Below are 25,759 nucleotides of genomic sequence, written 5' to 3'. Positions count from 1 at the left end.
GGAATATTAGAGAATAGTAGCTGCAGGGGAGACCATTTTACATACAGTACAATTACGAGAGCCATTATATACTGCCATGACTGTGGTGCATGCATTATGGTGGAGTGGTTAGCATCGTTGGCTAATGTGATGCGGGTCACCAGTTCAAAACCAACTGTCAACAATTATTTGTTATTTAGTATTTACCATATCTGGAATATTTGATGTTTGCGAAAAAACATCAACACACTATAATATTTGATGTTTATATAAATAGCTGCACTCTCCATCCAGGTTACTTGTAAGTGTTGTACTTCACTGAGGACCCTGACTTCTGATTTGGAATTGACTGTGGTTTCGACGTGACATTATGAAAGAGCATTGGCATTTTCATTGAAATTAAACAAGCATTATTGTATAAATAAAAGCTTTTTCTACACTACAACTTGTAGGTGTTATTAATTGTTGAAGAGATTTCATAGTGTGTTACCTTTTTAATTTTCTTTGCTTTCTTACTATGCTTTGTTTTCTGTGCCTCTTCAGCTAGCTGAGCAAGTACACCGGGCACATCATCATCATTGTCATCGTCTGGCAAAAGCTCATAGGTTTTCCCATCTGGACTCTATAAAATTAAATGCATATTTAAAGAATTTACTATATAAATATTAAGAGAGAAATTATGCGCTTGTTTGTAGCAGCAGAATGCCAAGAAATTGCTGGAGCAGTCTATGAATAGTTCTTACCTTGAAGCAATCTTTTGCTAAATGTCCATAAGTACCACATTTTGTACACGTTGTCTTTAACACTGCTTCAAGTTCAATAACTTTTCTCCTTGAAGACGGGTCGAAGGACTTTCTTTTGAGTTCGTCTTGGCTGGTAGTAGAATAAGTTTAAACTTTTATAAAATGCAACAGCCATGAAAATATGTTTCTATTCTAAACACACACACATACACACATTACATTTTTCTGGTATTTCAGCCTCATTAGAATGAATACTTGCCACATTGAGGTACTTCATTTGAATCTGAATGAGGCGAAAGGATCAGAAGAGTGAGGGCTCGGGAAACAAGGTATAATGATAGAAAAGAAAAGGAATGTAGAGGTACAGAAAGGCAACCCAGGCGCAAACCAGTGCAGAGACATGGTAAAGAGGAACTGCTAAGAAAACATAGTAGAGGAGGATACACAAACCTATTCATTTACAAAAGTAAAAGGCTGGTAGACACAGAGGGCTAAGAAATGTGAATAGATAGATGGGGGAGAGGGAGGGGGGGGGGGGGGGGGGGAGGGGAGTAATACAGTTTAAGACCAAGAGAATTATATGAGCAAAGAATATTTGTGTGGGACAGCTCTGCTTGCACAGTTAAGGGACATTGTCAATATTTGTGGGGAGAGCTGGAAGAAGAGGGGATGATCCGAGTCACACAGTTGTGAAACAGATATTGTAGTTGAAAATGTGCTAAACAGCTTAATCTGCAGCTGATTGTTCAAGTTTTCAAGTTTATGGTCATATCAGTGGACAGCTGCTTAAGAATCCAGCCACTTACTGTTAATATATGATATGGCAGTTTTTACAAGTAACTTGTCTCTGATAGGTTAACATTAGCGACTAAACTGAAATATAAAACACTAACCATTACTATCTATTGTGCATATTGTTATTGTTGTTGTTGTTATTATTATTATTATTATTATTATTCAAATGAAAACACGCTGGTGTGGAACATGTACAGTCAGAAACTAATAAAGTACAGGACGATGTAGGGTGTCAGCAGGGAAAATCAGTAAGCCAAACTCACATTCAGACTGCTGCATAAGAGGCTGTATACTTTAAGAAATACGTTCACAAAAGTGAAGTTTTTGTATGTGATTTTCCTCTGTAGTAATTGAGAGGAAAAAATAAAACTGGTATCTGTACCACCAGTCACAAATGCATTAGCATTCAAAGAGAACAATTGGAGAGAGACTACAACAGGTGATTAAGGTACGAAGTATGGCAAAAGCTGCTTACCACATGGAAATATACAGAATCATGTACTAGGGATTGATCAATGAGGGGATACAGAACAAAAAAGGTCTAATGAACTTGTCCGGAAATGCATGGTTTCCACACTAGAGACCATTTATTGAATCACACATTGTTACAGAGACTGCGGTATAATACACATTGTTCCATGCAGCTACTGTTATAGTATGTATTGAAAATGGCTTCCATGTTCCTCAATGCATGCATGTACGCACTGTAGCATGTTCTGTCTCACACATTCACATTGGCCATGCTGCATCCAAACAGTGTCAAAGGCAGCATGAATATGCTGCTCCAGTGTCTCCACATCTGGAACGGGCTCTGCATACATGATACTTTTGAAATGACCCAATAACCAGAAATTGCAGGGATTGATATCTGGTGAATGAGCAGGCCATGCAACTGGACCCCCTCGCTGATCCATTGACCAGGGAAGACACATTACAGATGTGTCCGAACATTAATGGCGAAATGGACTGGAGCACTACCATGTAGCAGCCACACAGCCCTTCGAATCACCAAAGGCACTTCTTCCAGTGGTGGAGGCAAAAACATCCACAAGAAACGCCGACAGTTTCCGGCCTGTTAGGCAATGTGGGAAGAAGACTGGTCCCAAAATACAATCACCAATTATCCTGGCCCACACATTCTGGCTGGAACAATGCTGATGATTCGCTGTCACCATACCATGGGGGTTCTGGATACTATACCACAAACGACTGTTATGAAAGATGAAGATACCACTCCACATAAAGGTCGCCTCATCTGTGAATATGATTGGATGACACAAATCCCAGAATCACGGTTGCCTGGTGAAGAAACCAGCGACAAAACTGTTCCCAATATGGAAATTTTGTTGCTAGTGCGCCCTGTGCATGTTGTAAGTGAGAAGGATTGCAACAATTTTCATGGAGAATCTTCCACTTCGTTATCTGGCTTACCCTGTACCGGCCGGCCAACTGCCTGGTACTGGCATGGCGGTCACCTTCCACAGTGATAGTCACATTTTCCTCCAAGTCTGGTGTCCAAACATTTCAGGTATATTCTTCATGATTTCCTGCTTTCTGAAACAACCCTGACTCAGACAAATGACGAAACACTGTTGGAAACATTGAATGCTGCGGTGGTTGTCACTGGGAGTAGGTCTCTTGATACAACCTTGCTGCCCGCCGCCTGTTGCCATTACCTTCCCATAAGTAAACACAATGTTGGCAAGCTCTTGATTCAAATACAAAACAATTGTGTAAAACACTGTATCACAGCCACTACAAGGTGAGTCAACAAAAAAGTGAACTGGACACATCACCAGTTACTACAGCAGGAGAGGGCATTAGCGCATTATGTATGAGGAACCAGTTCATCCTCTAGGAGGACCCCATGCATATTGTAACTGTGACTGCATGGTATAGTGTAAGTAGCCCACAGCCTCTGTAACAAAGTATGATTGAATAAATGACCTCTAGCATAGAAACCATACATTTACAGACATAAGTTCATTAAACCTTTTCTGTTCCGTATCCACGCATCGATCAATCCCTAGAGTTTGTACACGGTGGGAAAAAATCACCCTATATAAACACCATGTGATCAGAAGTATCTGGACACCTGTCTGAAAATGACTTACAAGTTCGTGGTGCCCTCCATCAATAATGCTGGAATTCAATATGGTGATGGTCCACCCTTAGCCTTGACGACAGCTTCCACTCTCTCTTCAATCAGGTGCTGGAAGGTTCCTTGGGGAATGGCAGCCAATTCTTCACGGAGTGCTGCACTGAGGAGAGGTATCAACGTCAGTCGGTGAGGCGTGGCACGAAGTTGGCATTCCAAAACATCCCAAAGGTGTTCTATAGGATTCAAGTCAGGACTCTGTGCAGGCCAGTCCATTACAGGGATGTTACTGTCGTGTAACAATTCCGCCACAGGCCGTGAATTATGAACAGGTGCTCAATCATGTTGATAGATGCAATCGCCACCCCAAATTGATCTTCAACAGTGAAAAGCAAGAAGGTGCTTAAGACATCAATGCAGCGCTGTGCTGTGATAGTGCCACGCAAAACAACAAGGAGTGCAAGCCCCTCTGAATTTTACTGTTGGCACTACACACACTGGCAGATGACATTCACTGGGCATTCTTCATACCCACACCCTGCCATTGGATCGCTACATCGTTTACCGTGATTCATCACTCCATACAATGTTTTTCCACTGTTCAATCGTCCAATGTTTATGCTCCTTACATCAAGCGAGGCATCATTTGGCATTTACCGACGTGATGTGTGGCTTATGAGCAGCCGATCGACCGTGAAATCCAAGTGTTCTCACCTCCCATCTAAGTGTCATAGTACTTACAGTGGATCCTAATGCAATTTGGAATTCCTGTGTGATGGTCTACATATATGTCTGCCTATTACAGATTATGACCCTCTTCAACTGTCGGCGGTTTCTGTCAGTCAACAGACAAGGTCGGCCTGTACACTTTTGTGCTGTATGTGTCCCTTCACGTTTCCATTTTACTATCACATCAGAAACAGTGGACCTAGGGATGTTTGGGCATGTGGAAATCTCGCATACAGACGTATGACACAAGTGACACCCAATCACCTGACCACGTTCGAAGTCCATGAGTTCTGCGGAGTGCCCCATCCTGCTCTCTCACGATGTATAATGAGTACTGAGGTCACTGAAATGGAGGTGGCAGTACAATGCACCTAATATGAAAAACACATGTTTTTGGGGGGGCGTCCCTTATACTTTTGATCACAAAGTGTAGCTGTATTTTTGAACTCATGAAACAAATATCTGCAATTACACACAGAGGTATTACTGTCTTCAGACCATAAAAATTCAAAATGCTTCAATAATCTATTGATCTGTGATTTATTAACATTATGCTATATCCATACTTACTGAATCTGAACTCCATTTGGGTCTAAATCCTTTCCAGTACCCTGATCCACCACTTTCATTGACAAGGAAATTTTCTTTTCATCCTATATGAGCAAAATAGATATAAATTAGAAGCAACAATTAAATTACGGCTATCCATTTGGGTGTCCCTTATTTTTGGATTTCAATATTTTTGAGCACTGTCCCTCCAACATTCTTTGAATGACTCTAAAACAAGTCTGTAGAAAATTTTATTGCGATCAGAGGATTGTAACCCATGCCAACTCTAGCACGAACTCCCATGAGGAACATGACCTTTCACACTGTTCACAGATATTGCACTGAAGTCACCTCAGCTTATCGGTCAATGGTTTATTTGCTACCAATCATATCACACATATTTTCCAGTCACTATCTAGGATGTCACATCAATTACGCGATGCCAAGGAATGTGTGTTTTTTAATAGGAGATATAAAAGACCAAATAACTGGAAATAAATTACTATCAAGCACACAAGTGCTGGAAGTTTTATTTTATAACATATGGGATGAACAATTAACAATTACTGAGAATGCTAATCTTGTGGTTTGCAAGTGCATTATATTTTGGTAGGAAGCAAGATTTCCCACAAGCACGCCCCCCCCCCCCCCCCCCCCCCCCCCCCCCACACACACACACAAAATCAGGTTGGAAGACAATACGATGTTCTTCTTTCAACACAGGGAGCCAGGGTGGAAAGGCTATTGTCCAGGAATGGATCGAAAGACCACGGCAGAAAAAACTGGAAGACAAGACAAGGCAGAAGAAACAAAAAACTACATTTTCTGCCTTTTATCTTCTTCATCATCATCATCATCATCATCGTCTGAAAAATCAAATAATGGAGATGCTGTGCTGGGGAAAAAAACAGAGAGAGAGAGAGAGAGAGAGAGAGAGAGAGAGAGAGAGAGAGAGAGAGAGAGAGAGAGAGAGAGAGACTGTCAGAAAGTGAGCTTTTGGCGAACAAAGCCCTCATTGGAAATAGACAAAACAACACAAAACACACACTTGCGTTATTTCCATTGAAGGCCTTGTTGGCCAAAAGCTCAGTCTTTTTGTTGTGCCTATCTGTGACTCAGCATCTCTACTATATGTTAGTAGCATGTATTCTTTTCATGATATTGTTACATTCCGTCCTGGATTTTCCATTGTTAGAAGACTCAGATAAGGCATTTTCAAATTTATATGAAATTGACATTGGTGATGGTGAGTTTGTTGCCAGCAAAACTCAAAAGGAAAGTACTTACAGTCATTGATTGGCGACTACATGGAGTGCTCTGTGCACAACGACCATATATGTCAAATTAAAGGAAGGTCAGCGTTGGCCGTAATATTGATGATTTATTGATAGCAAAATCGATTTTCAATCACATAGTGATCATCTTCAGTGCTGTGGTTACTGATAATAACTTGATACCAGTGCCTATGAGTTTAATTTTTACACCACAGCACAGAAGATGATCACTATGTGATTGAAAATCGATTTTGCTATCAATAAACCATCAATATTACGGCGAACGCTGACCTTCCTTTTAACTTACAGTATTGTTACCTTTGGGGACAGTGAACAGTTCACTGTGTTACAGAAGTACAGAATGGTTCTGGTAAAAATGCTATTTGGAATGCATTAATATATTGGGGTATTGAAGATAGTGTACAAGTTCTCTGCAGTGACACAGCTACCTCAAATACTGGCTGTGTTAATGGTGCATACACAAAATGGACAGTGTGTTCATGTATTTCCCATTCCATCATCACATACATGAACTTGTATTTGAATATGAAGTACATGATGCAATAAGCAGTCATGACATATCAGTTAACACATTTGAGAAAAAACGGGAAAGTCATCATCAGTGTCAGTAATTTTCACACCGACAAAAAGATTGTCGATTTTTTTTTTTAATGAATCAGAAATTAAGGTGATGTTAGACTTTTAATAAATTGAATTAGAGAAACTAACAGTAACAGCTGATTGCGAACTCATAGAGGTCTGTGTAGTATTTTTGGGAGGAGACTTTGGAGGGAAAAGAAACCAACAACAACAAAAATATGAAAATGTATGCTCCTGGAGCAACGCATCGAACAAGATATGTGGCAAGACCAATTTATTATTTAAAATGTTTCTGCTAAGATCACAACTTGACCTCTCCACTGAAAATAAAAATGGACTCAGATGCCTCTCTTTTCATTGTAAATGTTTATGTCAATCCATGGCGTTAGTGCAGTGGAGGTGTGAAAGCTCCTCATCTGGATCTCTTAAAATATCTTATATCATATGAAAAGATAATATTCCAGAATTTTAAAAGCAGCTGTAAGGAAATTTAGTCATCATTTGTGGTATTTATCAGAACACTTGTCTTTCTTATTGCTCTTTGATGATGACGTAAACGGACAAACAAAAACTGAAATGGTAGCAAATTTGGACAGAGATAATATAGAAATGGAAGTGAGATATATTTCTTTTTGTGGAGAATTGGATGGACCATTATGTGGTAAGTTTAATATTATTCTGATTGCCATATATTTAATTCATTAATTTACATCTTCCAATTCACTCTCATCTCGTTTTCAGAGAACACATTAGCAGACTTCATGTCGCACAACAGCTGTGGCCTGTTCTCTTGCCTGAAGATTATGGACACTAGTTCTATTCAAGAATTCTCTTCAACATAGATGAGCAGCACTTCATATTCAGATGCTAAGAGGATAGTTAAGGATTTAAAAACTGCTAATGTCTAAGGTGTATTAAATTAATGCAAGGTTTTCACAGACTATTAACTGTAGACAAGAAGCAAAAGGAATTTGTATTGTGTAGTGTTCAAGAACATCGAAGACTGTATCCTGATTGCAGGGGAGAAACTCTGGAAAGAAAATATTCTCAGGAATACTAAACACATCTAGTCCCAAGAGTATTAAACACTCCCTAAAAAGCAAAAATATATTTTTGATTTTAGACAGTCATCTATAACTTTGACACTGACTAAAAGCTATAAAACTGAAAATTCCCAATATTAAAATTTTTTGCTCTAGTCAGCATGGGTCAACGTCATTGTATTGAGACGACATTTTTTTTCCAGAGTATATCTAATGAAGTAAAAAACATTTAATGGATGAGCATAAAATTTTTAGAGGAAAAAGAAAGAAAAAATGGAGAGCAAAATAAGGGACACCCTATTGTCCTCACAATGAGAATTTCTTTAGTTATCAAGTAGCACTTTTGTTTATGTTCCAAAAAGATTAAAATGTTGTTGAGATGTACTAAAGAAATTTACTTTCAATATAGGTTACTATATTACTGCTCACTGACTGATGTAATAAATTATGGGGCATTTGAGACAACATATATTCCCTCTTACAACTAGTAAACAAATTCTGAAGGAAAGAGAGAAATATAAAAACTTTGTACAAGTGTTCTTATTCAAATTATTTCATTAGCATTTTGTTTACATATGTACAGCTGATGTCACTGAACTTGCATTCATAATGAACTAACATTCTCAGAAGTTGGCATGCACTCACAGTTGAATAAACATAACACATTTCACAAGCATTCATCTATTTTAGCACTCCAGTTTTTTTGTGTAATTATTTATTTTGACCATGAGTGGAAACTGCGAGATTCATTGTGAGGGTGACTGTAGTATGGAGAACATGGGGGAAATTACAAATGCCCTATCTTAAAGCTGCAAGATATGCAGCAGGAATAGCTTGATCAAAGAGCATGAAAGGTGATTTGTTGCCATTCAGTCACAGATGGAAGGAGCAGGGAAGGAGTTACTGAGAATGAAGTCTAGCAATGGGTGGCTGAGAAATGGGGCCTTGTACTATGTCAGGATGGGGTTTAGGGGAAGATGAGGGGAAACAATCTGACAGTTTTGTTGTAAGTACCAGAAAGAGGTTCCAGCTGCAAGGCTTGACTGAAGAAAAGTATCAAGCAGAAGTACGAAATGTGCAGGAGACTTAAATGTTGAGGGAAACTAAACACGTCACTAATGGTAGAAAGAAAAAGTACTGCTGCTAAGTTGCAGTCATTCCAGAGGTGACTGTTACAGGTATACTTATAGACCTGTCCAAGGCTTTTGCGACTGCTGGCCATAAAATAATACCAAACTAAAAACATAGATAAAGAAGAACAGTTAATGAATGGTTCCAGTGATACCTGGAAAATAAGCCACAAAAGGTAGAGATAGCCACCCTTCAAGTGATGATAAACATTTAGTGAAGCATTTTTCAAATCTAAAATATACTAACCTAGGTGTTCCTCAGGAGAGTATTTAAGGCCGGTTTTATTCTTAAGAACAAAGCCTTTACAGACAATATAAGGCATGGAGAAAAAATTCTTTGCATTCTGGTAAAATAGTGGCATATGCCCCTCTTTTATGCTTACCGTTGCTGCATTTGACCTGTCTTGAGTTGTACTTGGTTTTTATTTGCCTGCTAAGTATGATTTTGTTGTTGTTATGTTTAAAATAACCTGTTGTGGACCCCAGTAAAATTTTGTGAGGTTGGAAAACTATTTATTATTTATAGGAAACTATTTTGTATTTATAGACTATGTTGTGGATTTTTAACAGTGTCTACCTATGTTTTCTCATGCTCATTGGTGAAATGTGCCTGTTACTGCATTGCTATGACTCAGACATACTTTTCACTGCACATTTACATTTTGTGTATGCTGTTGGTAGTGGTTTATTTCACTGTTTTGTTATCGAATGTTCAAATCTGTTCCAATGTCTTTTCATTGTGTGTGTTTGATAGTTACTTAAGAGTGCTGAATGATATTCTGTTGCAGAGCACTGTTTAATCATAATGAAAGTAATCAATTATTGGCAATATAATATACATGGATAGATAAAAAAAAAATCTACTCACCAAGTGGTGGCAGAGGAACACACACAAACACATAAACACACACACACACAAAAGGGTTTAACTTTTACAAGCTTTCGGGGCAGTGACTCCTCCTCCTGGCAGAAGAGTTGAAGGGGAAGGAAGAGGGGTGAAGGAAAATGACTGGAGAGGTTTAGGGAAAGGGATTGTTGTTGTTGTTGTTGTTGTTGTTGTGGTCTTCAGTCCTGAGACTGGTTTGATGCAGCTCTCCATGCTACCCTGTCCTGTGCAAGCTTCTTCATCTCCCAGTACTTACTGCAACCTACGTCCTTCTGAATCTGCTTAATGTATTCATCTCTTGGTCTCCCTCTACGATTTTTGACCTCCACACTGCCCTCAAATGCTAAATTTGTGATCCCTTGATGCCTCAGAACATGTCCTACTAACCGGTCCTTTCTTTTTGTCAAGTTGTGCCACAAACTCCTCTTCTCCCCAATTCTATTCAGTACTTCATCATTAGTTATGTGATCTACCCATCTAATCTTCAGCATTCTTCTGTAGCACCACATTTTGAAAGCTTCTATTCTCTTCTTGTCCAAACTATTTATCGTCCATGTTTCACTTCCATACATGGCTACACTCCATACAAATACTTTCAGAAATGACTTCCTGACACTTAAATCTATACTTGATGTTAACAAAGGGGTACAGTTCAGAAAAGTCATCCAGAAACCAGGTCAGGGGAGGCTTATCAGACCTGGGGTCTGAGTGAATTTTCTGAACTTTGCTTTTCCTAAACTTCTCCAGTCGTTTTCCTTCACCCCTCTTCCTTCCCCTTCAACTCTTCTGCCAGAAGGAACCACTGGCTCCAAAAGCTTGTAAAAGTTAAACCTTTTTGTGTGTGTGTTCCCCTGCAGCCACTTGGTGAGTAGATTTTTTACCTATCCATTTACTGTTTAATCATTGTAAGATGACACCTGGATGAATGAAATAAATAAATAAATCATTGATGAGTTTTTTGTCCTGTGTATACCTTTTTGTATGTGGTGATTTTCTTCTGTTGTTAATAAGCGATACAGATGATTACCGAGTTTTACGATCTGGAGGTCTGTTTCTATGACACTAGGGTGGTGGTTCCCTTCAACAATGTGAAGTGAGGTCAGAGTGCGATCTGCAAATGTGAAATCAGTGCTGTTGCTTCGCAATGCTCTTAAATGCTCTAAATACCTTTTTCTGAAATTTTTACATTTCTGTCCTACGTTGTGAATAACAATCTTTGCTGGTTAACTCTTGTGTACCTTCCTTCCTAAATTTATCTATGACAGTTTTGAATGTTTTTTTCCTATAACGTACTGTTCTATACATGATTATTGAACAAGAGTCCGTTCATTTACCATAGAAAAACAAATTAAGAACTCAATACAGCAATTTATATCAAGGATTAAGATTTGATAATAATTTGCCCAAGGAGATAAAAGAGACAACTAAAATACATTTATTTCAAAAAGCATTCAAAATGTACCTCTGAAATATTGTATACTACAAAATCAAAAATTGGTTAAAAAACCCAGAGTAGGGGTTAAAAAAAAAAAAAAAAAAAAAAAAAAAAAAAATCCTCTGTTACATGACAATGACATTCACAATACAACACTTTTCATAGGAAAAACATTCGCACCAGATCTGTAAAGCATAATACTAATGCCTCACTATTTACTAGATCTCAGCATCTGACACAGGTTTTTAGAGAGGCAGAAGGGAAGATGTAGTAATATAACAGAGGCATCACAGCAATGTTGTGGCCCCGAACTCATCTGCAAGTGTGTGATGTATGCAATGATTTCATTTTGAAAGACATATAATCATTAGTGAATAACTAGATTTTCCTTTATTTAAGGCAAACCTATGATGTTTATCGATAGTATGAAAGCAAAAGAAATGGCTGCCATCCTAGAGACGACTTTGCACTCAAACTAGAACAACATCATTAACTTCCTAGCAGCATTCTCCAAATTTGACACTTCTCTCATAAGAAATTAATGCCGTATTTTTTTAGGTATTCTATGGCCATCATGTAAGATGCACACTACTGTGAACTTGCAGTAAGGCTATCAATCACTGAATAGTACTTCTTGCAAGGAACGAAAAATCAGAATAACAACATTTTGAACTATAAAATTCCTGGTGAAAATGAGAATACCCATAAATCTTAATAACTAGTAAGGAGAAGGGAAAGTGTCAGACATTGTCTGCTGGTAGGTATCCCTCTAGCATTTGCCTGGAATGGTTTGGGTAACACACTGAGACACGATGAAAAAACTGAAATATCTGACATGCAGGTACAAAAATAAGGCTGCATTTTTTTGGGAACAACTTGAGCAGTTCATGACAGACACATGTTACTTTCACTCTGTCAAAAACATATTCACATAGAAGAGAAAGTTATATACTGCACTGAACAGGTCATTCATTTTCTCATAACTATGGGCTTTTTACTTCAACAAACAAAACAATATTGACCTAGGAATTGAACACAAAGATACTCAGCTGAGAACTTGTAATGCCCACAAATGTCATTATTCAAAGAACTCCAGCATCTGTAACCCAAGATATCAATAACAGGGATAATTTGTAGATGAAACAGACTTTTAAAAAAATCATATGTTGATTACTACATCAATATCTTAAATCTTTGTCTGCCAGTTTGATACCTCAAATCAACTCACACTTCATATGGTTTGCAGTGTCAAGATAGGTTCATGTCTCTAAATGATGGTAGTGATCAAATGATAATGATAATAATAATAGCAAATCCATCTGTTTTATAAGCAGAGTTTTCCATGAGAAATATCTCAAGTCTGCCACACCTCACACTTCAGCGATGTTTTGGTTTTGAAGCCACAGCAACACAATACATCTGAGTCAAGGCATTTCTACCCTAATATTACACGTAGCATACTGTCAGCCAGAAGTAGCAAACTAGTCAACAATTGACACACTGCCCTTCAGACTAAATAGTTTTTGGGTTTAGCCTTGTCTACAGCCCAATGAGCACAACTTATAAAAAGTGGTTCAGGGGCCAGACAGAAAGTCAACACAATTTACAAAATTCATATGCAGAAGTATTTACAGATCCCATGATCATGGTGAAGCAACCCAGGTCTTGGTTATACAAGAAGATCCCCTTACTCTTATCTACTGTATATGGCTCACTGCTTCTGTGTCTAATGCCACTATGTGTTTATTTATACTGTTGCACTTTAATAATGTTATTGAAACAAATTAATAAATACATAAAAATAAAATAATGTTCTTTATTTTAAATTAGTGAGTGACTCCACGTTACTATTAAGACTTGAGCATATATTGTTGCTCAAATATATATAATCGGAAATAATTAGAAATAATTCTAATGTCTCACCGTTACACCGATAACTTTGCACCAAACTCTTTCTCCACGCTGTAACACATCATTTGCGTCATCTACTGCACTTTTGGAAATTTGGCTACGATGTATTAGCCCATTGTCACGACGCCCTGGTATAGTAACAAAAGCTCCATAGTTATGAACTGAGCGCACCTGCAAAGAGAAAACAGTGTATTATTAGTTATTTAATGTGTCCCACAATCAAGAAATTGTTTGATCTTTCTGAACAAACTATGAGGGAAACTCTACATTCTAAGAACTTTCTACCTCATGCACAATTAACTGGAACTGAAGTTGTTTCAGTGTGAGCAAACAAAGACTTATGTTAAAAGTTTCACTTCCAATGTATTAAGCATGACCTATTGATTCATTTTTACGAGGGACCAAACTTCAGTAGGGTATAATTTACATACGTCTTTATACCAATTTTGCATAAGATACTCTCTTGTGCATATAAAACTTACCATATTTGTACCATGGAATAATTAAAAATATCACTTAATCACCATCAGGTATTTGTCACCTACAGCAAGATACGTGCCTCCTCTACACTTATTACACCTATTATGATCTTCAGGCCCCCCCCCCTCCCCCTCCATGAACCATGGACCTTGCCGCTGGTGGCGAGGCTTGCGTGTCTCAGCGATACAGATGGCCGTACCGTTGGTGCAACCACAACGGAGGGGTATCGGTTGAGAGGCCAGACAAATGTGTGGTTCCTGAAGAGGGGCAGCAGCCTTTTCAGTAGTTGCAGGGGCAACAGTCTGGATGATTGACTGATCTAGCCTTGTAACACTAAACCAAAACGGCCTTGCTGTGCTGGTACTGCAAACGGCTGCAAGCAAGGGGAAACTACAGCTGTAACTTTTCTTGAGGGCATGCAGCTTTACTGTATGGTTAAATGATGATGGTGTCCTCTTGGGGAAAATATTCCCGAGGTAAAATAGTCCCCCATTTGGATCTCCGGGTGGGGACTACTCAGGAGGACGCTGTTATCAGGAGAAAGAAAACTGGCGTTCTATGGATCGGAGCGTGGAATGTCAGATCCCTTAATCGGGCAGGTAGGTTACAAAATTTAAAAAAGGGAAATGGATAGCTTGAAGTTACATATAGTGGGAATTAGTGAAGTTCGGTAGCAGGAGGAACAAGACTTTTGGTCAGGGGAATACAGAGTTATAAATACAAAATCAAATAGGGGTAATGCAGGAGTAGGTTTAATAATGAATAAAAAAATAGGAGTGCAGGTAAGCTACTACAAACAGCTTAGTGAACGCATTATTGTAGCCAAGATAGACACAAAGCCCATGCCTACTATAGTAGTACGGTAGAGCACTTGCCCGCGAAAGGCAAAGGTCCCAAGCTCGAGTCTCGGTCTGGCACACAGTTTTAATCTGCCAGGAAGTTACGGTAGTACAAGTTTATATGCCAACTAGCTCTGCAGATGATGAAGAAATTGATGAAATGTATGATGAGATAAAAGAAATTATTCAGGTAGTGAAGGGAGATGAAAATTTAATAGTAATGGGTGACTGGAATTCGAAAGTAGGAAAAGGAAGAGAAGGAAACGTAGTAAGTGAATATGGGTTGGGGCTAAGAAATGAAAGAGGAAGCCGCCTGGAAGAATTTTGCACAGAGCATAACTTAATCATAGCTAACACTTGGTTCAAGAATCATAAAAGGAGGTTGTATACACGGAAGAATCCTGGAGATACTAGAAGGCATCAGATAGATTACATAATGGTAAGACAGAGATTTAGGAACCAGTTTTAAATTGTAAGACATTTCCAGGAGCAGATGTGGACCCTGACCACAATCTATTGGTTATGAACTGTAGATTAAAACTGAAGAAATTGCAAAAAGGTGGGAATTTAAGGAGATGGGACCTGGATAAACTGACTAAACCAAAGGTTATACAGAGTTTCAGGGAGAGCATAAGGGAGCAATTGACAGGAACGGGGGAAAGAAATACAGTCGAAGAAGAATGGGTAGCTTTGAGGGATGAAGTAGTGAAGGCAGCAGAGGATCAAGTAGGTAAAAAGACAAGGGCTAGCAACAGAACTTCTTGGGTAACAGAAGAAATATTGCATTTAATTGATGAAAGGAGAAAATATAAAAATGCAGTAAATGAAGCAGGCAAAAAAGCTAAGCAGGGATGGCTAGAGGACAAATGTAAGGATGTAGAGGCTTATCTCACCAGGGGTAAGATAGATACTGCCTACAGGAAAATTAAAGAGATCTTTGGAGAAAAGAGAACCACTTGTATGAATATCAAGAGCTCAGATGGAAACCCAGTTCTAAGCAAGGAAGGGAAAGCAGAAAGGTGGAAGGAGTATATAGAGGGTCTATACAAGGGCGATGTACTTGAGGACAATATTATGGAAATGGAAGAGGATGTAGATGAAGATGAAATGGGAGATACGATACTGCGTGAAGAGTTTGACAGAGCACTGAAAGATCTGAGTCGAAACAAGGCCCCGGGAGTAGACAACATTCCATTAGAACTATTGACGGCCTAGGGAGAGCCAGTCCTGATGAAACTCTACCATCTGGTGAGCAAGATGTACGAGACAGGTGAAATACCCTCAGACTTCAAGAAGAATATAATAATTCCAATTCCAAAGAAAGCAGGTGTTGACAGATGTGAAAATTGCCGAACAATCAGTTTAATAAGCCACAGCTGCAAAATACTAACACGAATTCTTTACAGACGAATGGAAAAACTAGTAGAAGCCAACATCGGGGAAGATCAGCTTGGATTCCATAAACATATTGGAACACGTGAGGCAATACTGACCCTACGACGTAACTTAGAAGCTAGATTAAGGAAAGGCAAACCAACGTTTCTAGCATTTGTAGACTTAGAGAATGGGTTTGACAATGTTGACTGGAATACTCTCTTTCAAATTCTGAAGGTGGCAGGGGTAAAATACAGGGAGTGAAAGGCTATTTACAATTTGTACAGAAAGCAGATGGCAGTTTTAAGAGTCGAGGGGCATGAAAGGGGAGCAGTGGTTGGGAAGGGAATGAGACAGGGTTGTAGCCCATCCTTGATGTTATTCAATCTTTATATTGAGCAAACAGTGAAGGAAAGAAAAGAAAAATTTGGAGTTGGTATCAAAATCCGTGGAGAAGTAATAAAAACTTTGAGGTTTGCCGATGACATTGTAATTCTGTCAGAGACAGCAAAGGACTTGGAAGAGCAGTTGAACGAAATGGACAGTGTCTTGAGAGGAGGGTATAAGATGAACATCAACAGAAGCTAAACGAGGATAATGGAATGTAGTCGAATTAAATCGGGTGATGCTGAGGGAATTAGATTAGGAAATGAGACACTTAAAGTAGTAAAGCAGTTTTGCTATTTGGGGAGCAAAATAACTAATGATGGTCGAAGTAGAGAGGATATAAAATGTAGACTGGCAATGGCAAGGAAAGCGTTTCTGAAGAAGAGAAATCTGTTAACATCGAATATAGATTTAAATGTCAGGAAGTCATTTCTGAAAGTATTTGTATGGAGTGTGGCCATGTATGGAAGTGAAACATGGACGATAAATAGTTTGGACAAGAAGAAAATAGAAGCTTTCGAAATGTGGTGCTACAGAAGAATGCTGAAGATTAGATGAGTAGATCACATAACTAATGAGGAGGTATTGAATAGGATTGGAGAGAAGAGAAGTTTGTGGCACAACTTGACTAGAAGAAGGGATTGGTTCGTAGGACACGATGATGATGATGATGATGATAATAATAATAATAATAATAATAATAATAACAATAATAATAAAGATTTTATTGTCTTTAGGCCATTACAGCAATTGACAACGTCAAATGAAGCTACAATTTATAATACAGTGTGATAAGGTATTGACTACTGAAATATTTTAGCTTATATTACAATAAATGTACAGTGGGTCATCTGTTGGATTACTGCATTTTACAGTTGAAGAATTCATTGATATCATAGAATGGGTGGGCAATAAACCATTCATGCAGTCTTTCTTTGAATGTGTGTTCAGGAAGATCCTGTACAGCATGTGGCAGCTTATTAAATAGTTCGTGCCCTGTGACTTCATAGCTATTTATTGATTTTGATAGTCTGTGGTAAGGCGTGTATATGTGTTTGATGCTTCTTGTGTTGTAACAATGCACATTTTCTCTACGTTTCACATCTTGTAGGTTCTTCTTCGTAAAGATTAAGACATTGTATATATAGAGGTTTATTACTGTCATAATTTTTTGTTTAGTAAATAAGGGTTTGAAGTGAGCCTTATGTGAAGAATTTGTAATTATCCTAATGGCTTTCTTCTGCAATAATAGGATGTCATGTATATGACTACAGTCACCGCACAAGATAATGCCATAGGATATTATACTTTGGAAAAATGCAAAATAAGATCTGATGTATGTTTCAGGTAAACAATTTCTGAGTTGTCTTACTAAATAAATTACTCTAGATAGCTTACTACTAATATAGTTTACATGTTGGCCCCAGGATAACTTTTAGTCTAAATAACTCCCAGAAATTTAACAGAACTAGGGTCATCAGATAGTGGCTTGTCTCTTAGAGTGAAGATTATCTGCTGAGTTTTATTTTCATTTAGCAGGAAACCATTTGCTCTGAACCAATATGCTGCATGAGCGAGTGTATTTTCAGCACAGGTTTTAAGATCATTAAGATTGTTACTGCTATGAAGAAAAGTCGTATCATCTGCATACAATACAGTGGTGGATCTAATAAACGAGGGGAGGTCATTGATCATTATCAGAAACAGAAAGGGCCCCAGTACAGATCCCTGAGGCACACCTACTTTAACATTTTCTCGGTTTGACATTTCCTTACCAACACAAACTACCTGTTTATGGTTGTTGAGATAAGCTTTTAATAGTCTGAGGCTGTTTCCTTTGATGCCGTAGAATTCTAGTTTCTTTAGTAGTGGTGTGTGCTCAACACAGTCGAAGGTCTTGCTTAGGTCACAGAATGAGACCTGAGCAAAGCCTTTGTTCTCAAAAACTTTGAGGACGTAACTGAATGGTTCAAATGGCTCTGAGCACTATGGGACTCAACTTCTGAGGTCATCAGTCCCCTAGAACTACTTAAACCTAACTAACCTAAGGACACCACACACATCCATGCCCGAGGCAGGATGCGAACCTGCGACCGTAGCGGTCGCGCGGTTCCAGACTGTAGCGCCTAGAACCGCTCGGCCACTCCGGCCGGCTATGAAACTGACTACCGTGTTGATTGCATCAGTGGTCGACAGATTCTTCCTAAACCCGTATTGTGTAGCATTAATTATTCCTAGATTCTCAAAGTGAGATGATAATTGTTGGTACATGATGCATTCTATTACCTTGGAAAATGCGGGTACTATTGAAATAGGCCTGTAACTAGATGGAGAGTCTTTATCTCCCTTTTTGTATACTGGGACGATCCTAGACAGTTTTAACTCATCAGGAAAATATCCCTCAAGTAAGCACTTGTTTATGCAATGGGTTAAAGGGTACAGAATGCAATCACACACTTTTTTTAGCAGGTTGCATGATATGCCATATATATCTAAGCTATCAGATGATTTCAGTTGTTTTATGGTCCCTTGTACATATCTAGGCGATACTTCGGAAAAGGTTAGCATGCTTGTATTTAGTGACTGTCTACCCCAATTTTGGGAGAGTAACTCTGATGGACTAATGTCTGGTTTGATAATTGCGTCTCCTATTTCTTTCACTGAATTAATAAAAAACTCATTGAGTGTTTGTGGTGGGATATTAATTTTGTCTTTTTTAGTATCTGTGGCAGCACTGTTAATTACTTTCCAAGCAGTTTTGCATTTATTGGTGGAATTATGTATGCTGTTGGCATTGTAGGTTTTTTTGGCTTGCAGGATGGCTTTTTTGTATTCATTCCTGCATTCCACATAGGCTGATATGGCACAGTCAGACTTCATACTATTGTATATGTTGTACAGTAACAAAACTTGTTTCTTTAGATCTGTCAGCTGTTTAGTGTACCATATATTTTGTCTGTTTTGAGATCTGGATTTGTGGCTGCTGTCCATTATTTTGATTTTCTTTATGGGAATATTATGGTTAAATAGGGTCAAGAATGCATTAAAAAATCTATCAAATATTATTTTGGCTGGCAGGTCATTACTTGATGTGTGATGTCCATCGACACTACAATGGCCAAACCAGTCTCTGTCAGCAAGGGAATTACGAAATGTGTTAATTTTATCCTCAGTTACGGGTCTGGTAATCACACCTGTTGGGACAGGTCTGTTTGCATTGCTCCTATTGAGGGGAATTTTACTTGCATAATTTAGAGATACGGAGTCATGGTCAGAGAATGGGAACACTACAACTTCGCATGTGTTTTCAGTGGTCTTGAAGTTTACAAAGATGTTATCTAAACATGCTTTGTTTCTTGTGGGCCTGTTATTAACATGATGTAAGTCGTATTGTCTTAGTAAGTTTTCCAGATCTGCAACACTACCCTTACATTTAGTAACATCAAAATCAGCATTCAAATCACCTCCTATTGCAATATCATAGTGTAGCCATTTAATATTACTTAATTCACTCAATAGCATGTCCATTTTTTCTAAAAATATGTTAATGCTTCCCTTTGTTGATCTGTACATGGATACTACTATTAGCTTATGACTATTAATGATTATAGCCGTAACTTCAAAGTGCTGTTCATCACACAAGGAATTTAGGTCTAGTTTGGTTATTGTACAACTGAGTGACTGGTTGGAATAAATTGCCACACCACCTCTAATGTGCTCTTTCCTACAGTAGCTATTTACTATACTAAAACTGTCAAATTTGGCAACTGCAAGTTCATTCTCATTAGCCCAATGTTCACTCAGACAAAAAATATCGAACTGGTTATCAAGACCAAACTCATTCATGATAAGTTCTTTATCTTTCAGTCCTTGAATGTTAAGGTAACATATTTTAAGATCCATGCTCTTATTGCTTACACACTGAACACTATGGTGATTGGTTTTCAAACCTTTTTCAGGGCTTATCTTTTGGATTTCTGCCTCTTGTTGCCTTTTACTAAAAAATTGTTCACTTGGAGTGGTAGCACATCTACTGTTGTATGCCTACTCTTCCCTCCTTGTGATGATATTGTAGATGGGGCTGCTACTACAGGAATCGATGGAACTGCTGTTATGGTGTGTGGAGGCACTGTTGTGGCATCTGGTGACTGAGGAGATAAGGTGGTTGCTTCTTCTTATGCTGCTGTTGAATCTTGCTGATGAAGTGTGATAGGTACTGCTGCTGCTGCTGCTGCTGCTGTAGGCATTGTTGTGGCAACTGGTGACAGTGGAGATTTGGATGTTGCTTCATCTTCTGCTGCTGTTGAATCCTGTAGGTGAAGTGTGGTAGGTACTGCTGCTGCAGCGTTTGTTGTGCGTGTAGGTACAATTGCTGCTTCCACCTCTACTGCTGCAATAGAAGTAACCATTTCTTCAGGCTCTGCTTGCGTCAAGCAAGGAACTGGAAGAGCAGCAACTACTTCTTGGTTGTCAGACGCTTTCAGTATCATGCTGATGTTTTGGCACAGAATCTTCTTGCCTCTGTTATTAAGGTGCATGCCATGTCTCGTGTAACAGTCTCTTTGCAAGGAGTCCATACTTATAAAATATGCATTTTGGTAGGCCCTGCAAATCTTTGAGTATTGCCTGTTTGCTTTTATGATTTCCACGTTCACACATGACCATTCTGAAAGGTCATGCCTATGTGGAATTCCGACTACAAAAACTGATTTCTCTTCTGTTGAATTTAGTATTGCCTTAAGGTTTCGTGTTGCACTGTGAAGGTCGTTTTTATATACATTATTGGCTCCAGCTATGGCGACAATATGTCGATCATTTTCAGTTTCTATGTTTCTAATGAGTTCTTGGATGGGTGCACCTGGTTTGACAATACTAGTTGCTTGTATACAATGACTGTAACATAGTGTTCTGAGGCATCAAGGGATCACCAATTTAGTATTGGAGGGCAGCGTGGAAGGTAAAAATCGTAGAGGGAGACCAAGAGATGAATACACTAAGCAGATTCAAAAGGATGTAGGTTGCAGTAGGTACTAGGAGATGAAGAAGTTTGCACAGGATAGAGTAGCATGGAGAGCTGCATCAAACCAGTCTCAGGACTGAAGACCACAACAGCAACAACAACAACAACAACAACACAAATGAAACAGTGTGTGCAATTACTTGGAGTTCAGCTGCATACAGGGGCAGCGGAAAGGGGGGAGGGGCTATGGGTGCTATAGCCCCCCCCCCCCCCATGGAGTATCATATTACACTGAATAAAATGACTTAAGAAATCAGCGAATATATTACTCCAACAGATGCAATCTTTTTTTTATAATTATGTAGCAATATAGGTTGCAATGTATTTCAAACACATTTTAACAAAAGAATATAAGTGGTGAATAGCTTACTACCTAAACCAATAAATATCATTTAACTTAAAATACACATCTTATTATTTATCAATACCCATTTTTTACCCGTAATTCCAAAACAGTTACCAAAAACTACTTTAAACAACACCAAATTTTACCAATTTGTCAGCAGAGGATCCCAACTCTCCTTTTGTTAAGCCATATTCCGTTCCCCCAAACCCCCTGACTGACTTCTGGAATTGCCCCTGGCTGCATAACAACTTAAAATAGAGTAAACATTTAGACTAATAAAGCAATTCAGTTCACTTTACTTTTAACGGCCCATTTTGATCACACAAATATTACAATTCACAATCATCAGTTTCATTCAGCTACTGCAATCTTCAGATCAGTTACAAGTAGAAAACAGTAATGTAACCAAGTTCACTTAGCTGAAGCAAAATCTATAACAGGCTTAGTGATACATAAGAAAAATAAAAGATATTTACATGATTTACAGCCATGCATACCAGTCATACATCCCATAAAATATTCTGATGTAGTTATAAATATCAAAATCCATATATGTAGGTACATAGTAAGTGCTGGTGATGGCCTGGATGTGTCCAGCTGAGGGCACTATAGCAATGGTAGATGAGTAACCAGTGTTGTACATTTAATAATTAAAATGCAGTATGCATAGTCATTAATTAAAATTACTTCATATGGCAAAATGAGCATCTGACAGTAAAACATGAACTGCCATACAATATGTGGAATGAGATCAATACTGAAACTCCACATAAAAAATATAATACACAATAATGGGAACCTCCCAGCCTGGCAAAGTAAACAAGACACAACTATGCAAATGTCAGAATAAAAAGTTTAAAAGTAACATCAGACTTATGAATTGAAACCTTTCAGTATGACAAAACAATGAAACATAGCTGCAACTGTACGGAAATTAACAAAACAGTGGCTATTAATCAAAATCTCGAAAGTCGATGACACATTTGGAGTGTAATCTAAGTGGTGCCACCTTGTGGCTACTCTGTGTGAAGTTCTTATTTTCCTGTGGTGGAGCTTGCGGAAGAAGTTCCACTCTCCTCGCTGCTGGTGTTTGATGCACACAACTGCCTGCCAAAATGCTGCAATGCTTGACACTACTCAGACTAGTAGTTTTTTGAATACATCAAAATAAGCATCCAAGTTAAACTCATTCTGTTCATTCAGCAGTAATCCCGGTTGCAGTTGCGTGCGTACATAAATTTCCATTTGTTTGAGTAGATTCAGTAACTGTCCTTTTGATGCCTTATGCAACATTTCCATATCATCCTCTATGTTGCTGCCACATGTTTTTCTTTATCCAAATGTTTACTGAAAGTGTTCTTATTTTGGCTATATGTATGCTCTCAAAACAAGTCATGAAATTATTTCTCATCTGATCAATATAAAATTTGCCACAGTCTTGAAAATTGATCTAGTAGATTCCAGATTCTAAGTATTTGTTGCCGTTGTCACCAACCTTGTGGCGTAGCCTAGAACCAATTGTACCTTTCGTTTGAAATCCCATTTTTACTTTCATTTTTTAGTTTGTTATAAAGGTTCATTACATACCTGTTTGCTCTGGCTACTTGTTTAATCATATTTAACTTTTCCATTTCATTTTAGGGTTGAGTGGTAGTTTTACAATCCTGTTGATCATGGCTCTGAAGTATGCCTATTTATGCCTCGTAGACAGATAGGTTTTCTCATTTATAATCATGTCAGTAGCCTTTGTCTTCTTAAATATGGTAATCTTATGCCTTCCATCTCTTTTAGTTAATCTATGATCCAAAAAACATATACTTCCTTCTTCTTCCAGTTCCACTGTGAATGTAACTTTTTCATGCATCCCACCATTCTTTCTGCTACCTCAAGTATTTCTTTTTTAGTCACCTTTACACAGTAGTATGAATTTGTCTACATAACGTCTGTAACAGTTTTTTTTTCTTTTTTTTCCCCCCCATCGTCAGGACTTTGTTCAAAAAACTTATTTTCCAGCTCTTTTATGAAGATCTCAACTTAAGTATCTGATGAATTGTTGCCCATTGTGAGTCCAACCTTTTGACTTTTCTCTATTACAGACTTTATGTCTTCAATTGATAAATTCAGTTCATAATGTTTTCTTCTTAGAACTATCTCTCACTGTGTTGACCCAAAGGTAAGGATGTTGCTTTATTTAGAATATTTTCATTCCCAGTTATTTTATGGAATTATCTAGTGGGGAAAGCACTTAAAGTAAATAAACTGTTTATTCAGCAGAAGCAAGCAGTAAGAATATTGTGTAAAGTAAGTAAGCATATATCTAGGAGAGACCTTTTTTAAGAATCTTGTAATTCCTACTCCCATTTTCCAGTACAGAGTTTTTGTTGCTGGCTATTTTTTTTAAAAAATCAAGTGAACTGCAATTTGCACAACCACAATACAAGGTACAGAGTTATGCACTTTGGTGCAAAGGTACTCAAATTCCCATCCCACATAAAGCAATAAATTGAGAATATCTAGTAATTCAAAATAAAATTAAAAACATACTCCATTAACCATCACTCCTACTATTGCAAGATTATCTATATTTAGGAATGGAAAACTTCTGCTATCTACATGGCAAGTAGCAATGCTCATTGTGAAGTTACATGAGAAGTAGAAATTTACCATAAACACACCTCTTTTGACACAGATGTAGGAAATTATTTCCTTTCATAAATGTCAATTCGATTAAACAGTGGAAAATCCAGGATGGAATAATGACAGTATTAGGGAAAGGATAAATTTCTACTCACTGCAGCGGAGATTTTGAGTTGAAAATAGGCACAACAAAAAGACTGTGAAACATGAGCTTTCGACCAACAACTCCTACTTCTGAATTAGACCAAACACACAAAAACAACTCACACATACATGACCACTGCCCCTGGCTGCTGAGGCCATATTGAGAGCAGCTGTGCTTGATGGGAGAAGCAATGTGGGTGAAAAGGTTAAGGATGAGGCTGGGGAATGGAGGGGGGGATACAAGATAGGGGTGGCCGACAGTAAATTGCTGCTTCTGGGAACATAAAGGAACGAGGTGGAGAGAAAGTAGAGCAGTTATGTGCAGTTGGAAGATTAGACTGAAGGCAAGAGAGGGTGGGGGGAGCAAAAAAGGCGAGAAATAAAGAGATTGGGGTTGTGTTTGTGGAATAGACGGCCATGTAGTGCTGGAGTTGGAACATGGAAGGGGATACATGGGTGAAGGACAATGAGTAATGAAATTTGAGGCCAGGAGGGTTACGGGAACATAGGACACATTGCAGAAAGAGTTCCCACTTGTGCAATTCAGAAAAGATGGTGTTGGTAGGAATGATCCAGATGGCACAGGCTGTGAAGCAGTCATTAAAATGAAGAACGTTACATTGGGCAGCGTGCTTCAGCAACTGGGTGGTCCAGCTGTTTCTTGGTTACAGTTTATCAGTGGCCCTCATGCAGATAGACAGCCTGTTAGTTATCATGCTCACATAGAATGCAGCTTAGTTTGTTGATCACATGATTGCTTTCACAGGTAGTCCTGCCTATGATGGGACAGATGATGTTTGTGATCAGACAGGAGTAGGTGGTTCTGGGAGGATGTAGGGGACAGGCCCTGCACCTAGGTCTATTATAGGGATGTGAGCCACAAGGCAAGGAATTAAGAGCAGGGATTGTGTAGGAATGGATGAGGACATAATGTAGGTTCGGTGGGCAGTGGAATACCAATGTGGGCGGGGTAGGAAGGATAATGGGTAGGAAATTCCTCATCTCAGGGCATGCTGAGAGATAGTCGAACCCCTGGTGGAGACTGTGTTCATTTGCTCCAGTCATGGGTGGTACTGAGTCACAACGGGAATGTTCCTCTGTGGCCAGACAGTGGGTCTTTGGGAGGTGAGGGATGACTGGAGAATAAGGCTTGGGAGATCTGTTTCTATACATGCTTGGGAGGGTAATTACAGTCTGCTCGGTAAGCCCTTTGTATATTACGAGGGAGACTACTCATCACTACAGATTAGACGGTGACAGATGGCTAGGCTGGATGGAAGAGACTTCTTGATATGTAATGGGTGGGAGCTACCGAAGTAGAGGTATTGCTGGTGGCTGACAGATTTCTTAAGGATTAAGG

The 25,759-nt window shown here is 38.6% G+C and overlaps 1 protein-coding gene across 4 annotated transcripts in view; it reads right to left on the bottom strand.

Moving 5' to 3' along the window:
• Positions 1–25,759, bottom strand: part of LOC126419921 (zinc finger CCHC domain-containing protein 17-like) — a 63,447-nt gene that overhangs the window by 10,986 nt on the left and 26,702 nt on the right. For all 4 annotated transcript variants that reach the window (XM_050087202.1, XM_050087205.1, XM_050087203.1 and 1 more), the window contains exons 2-5: positions 13,185–13,343; positions 4,915–4,997; positions 723–852; positions 470–601 (exon numbers count right to left, since the gene is read on the bottom strand). In XM_050087202.1, coding sequence (XP_049943159.1) covers positions 470–601; positions 723–852; positions 4,915–4,997; positions 13,185–13,343 — 504 coding nt within the window. The remainder of the gene's footprint in view (positions 1–469; positions 602–722; positions 853–4,914; positions 4,998–13,184; positions 13,344–25,759) is intronic.

Source organism: Schistocerca serialis, chromosome 9, assembly GCF_023864345.2.
Source record: "Schistocerca serialis cubense isolate TAMUIC-IGC-003099 chromosome 9, iqSchSeri2.2, whole genome shotgun sequence".
In the NCBI taxonomy this organism is placed as follows: domain Eukaryota; kingdom Metazoa; phylum Arthropoda; class Insecta; order Orthoptera; family Acrididae; genus Schistocerca; species Schistocerca serialis.
Note: the sequence above shows the minus strand (reverse complement) of the source record. Positions and strands in the feature narration are given on the sequence as shown.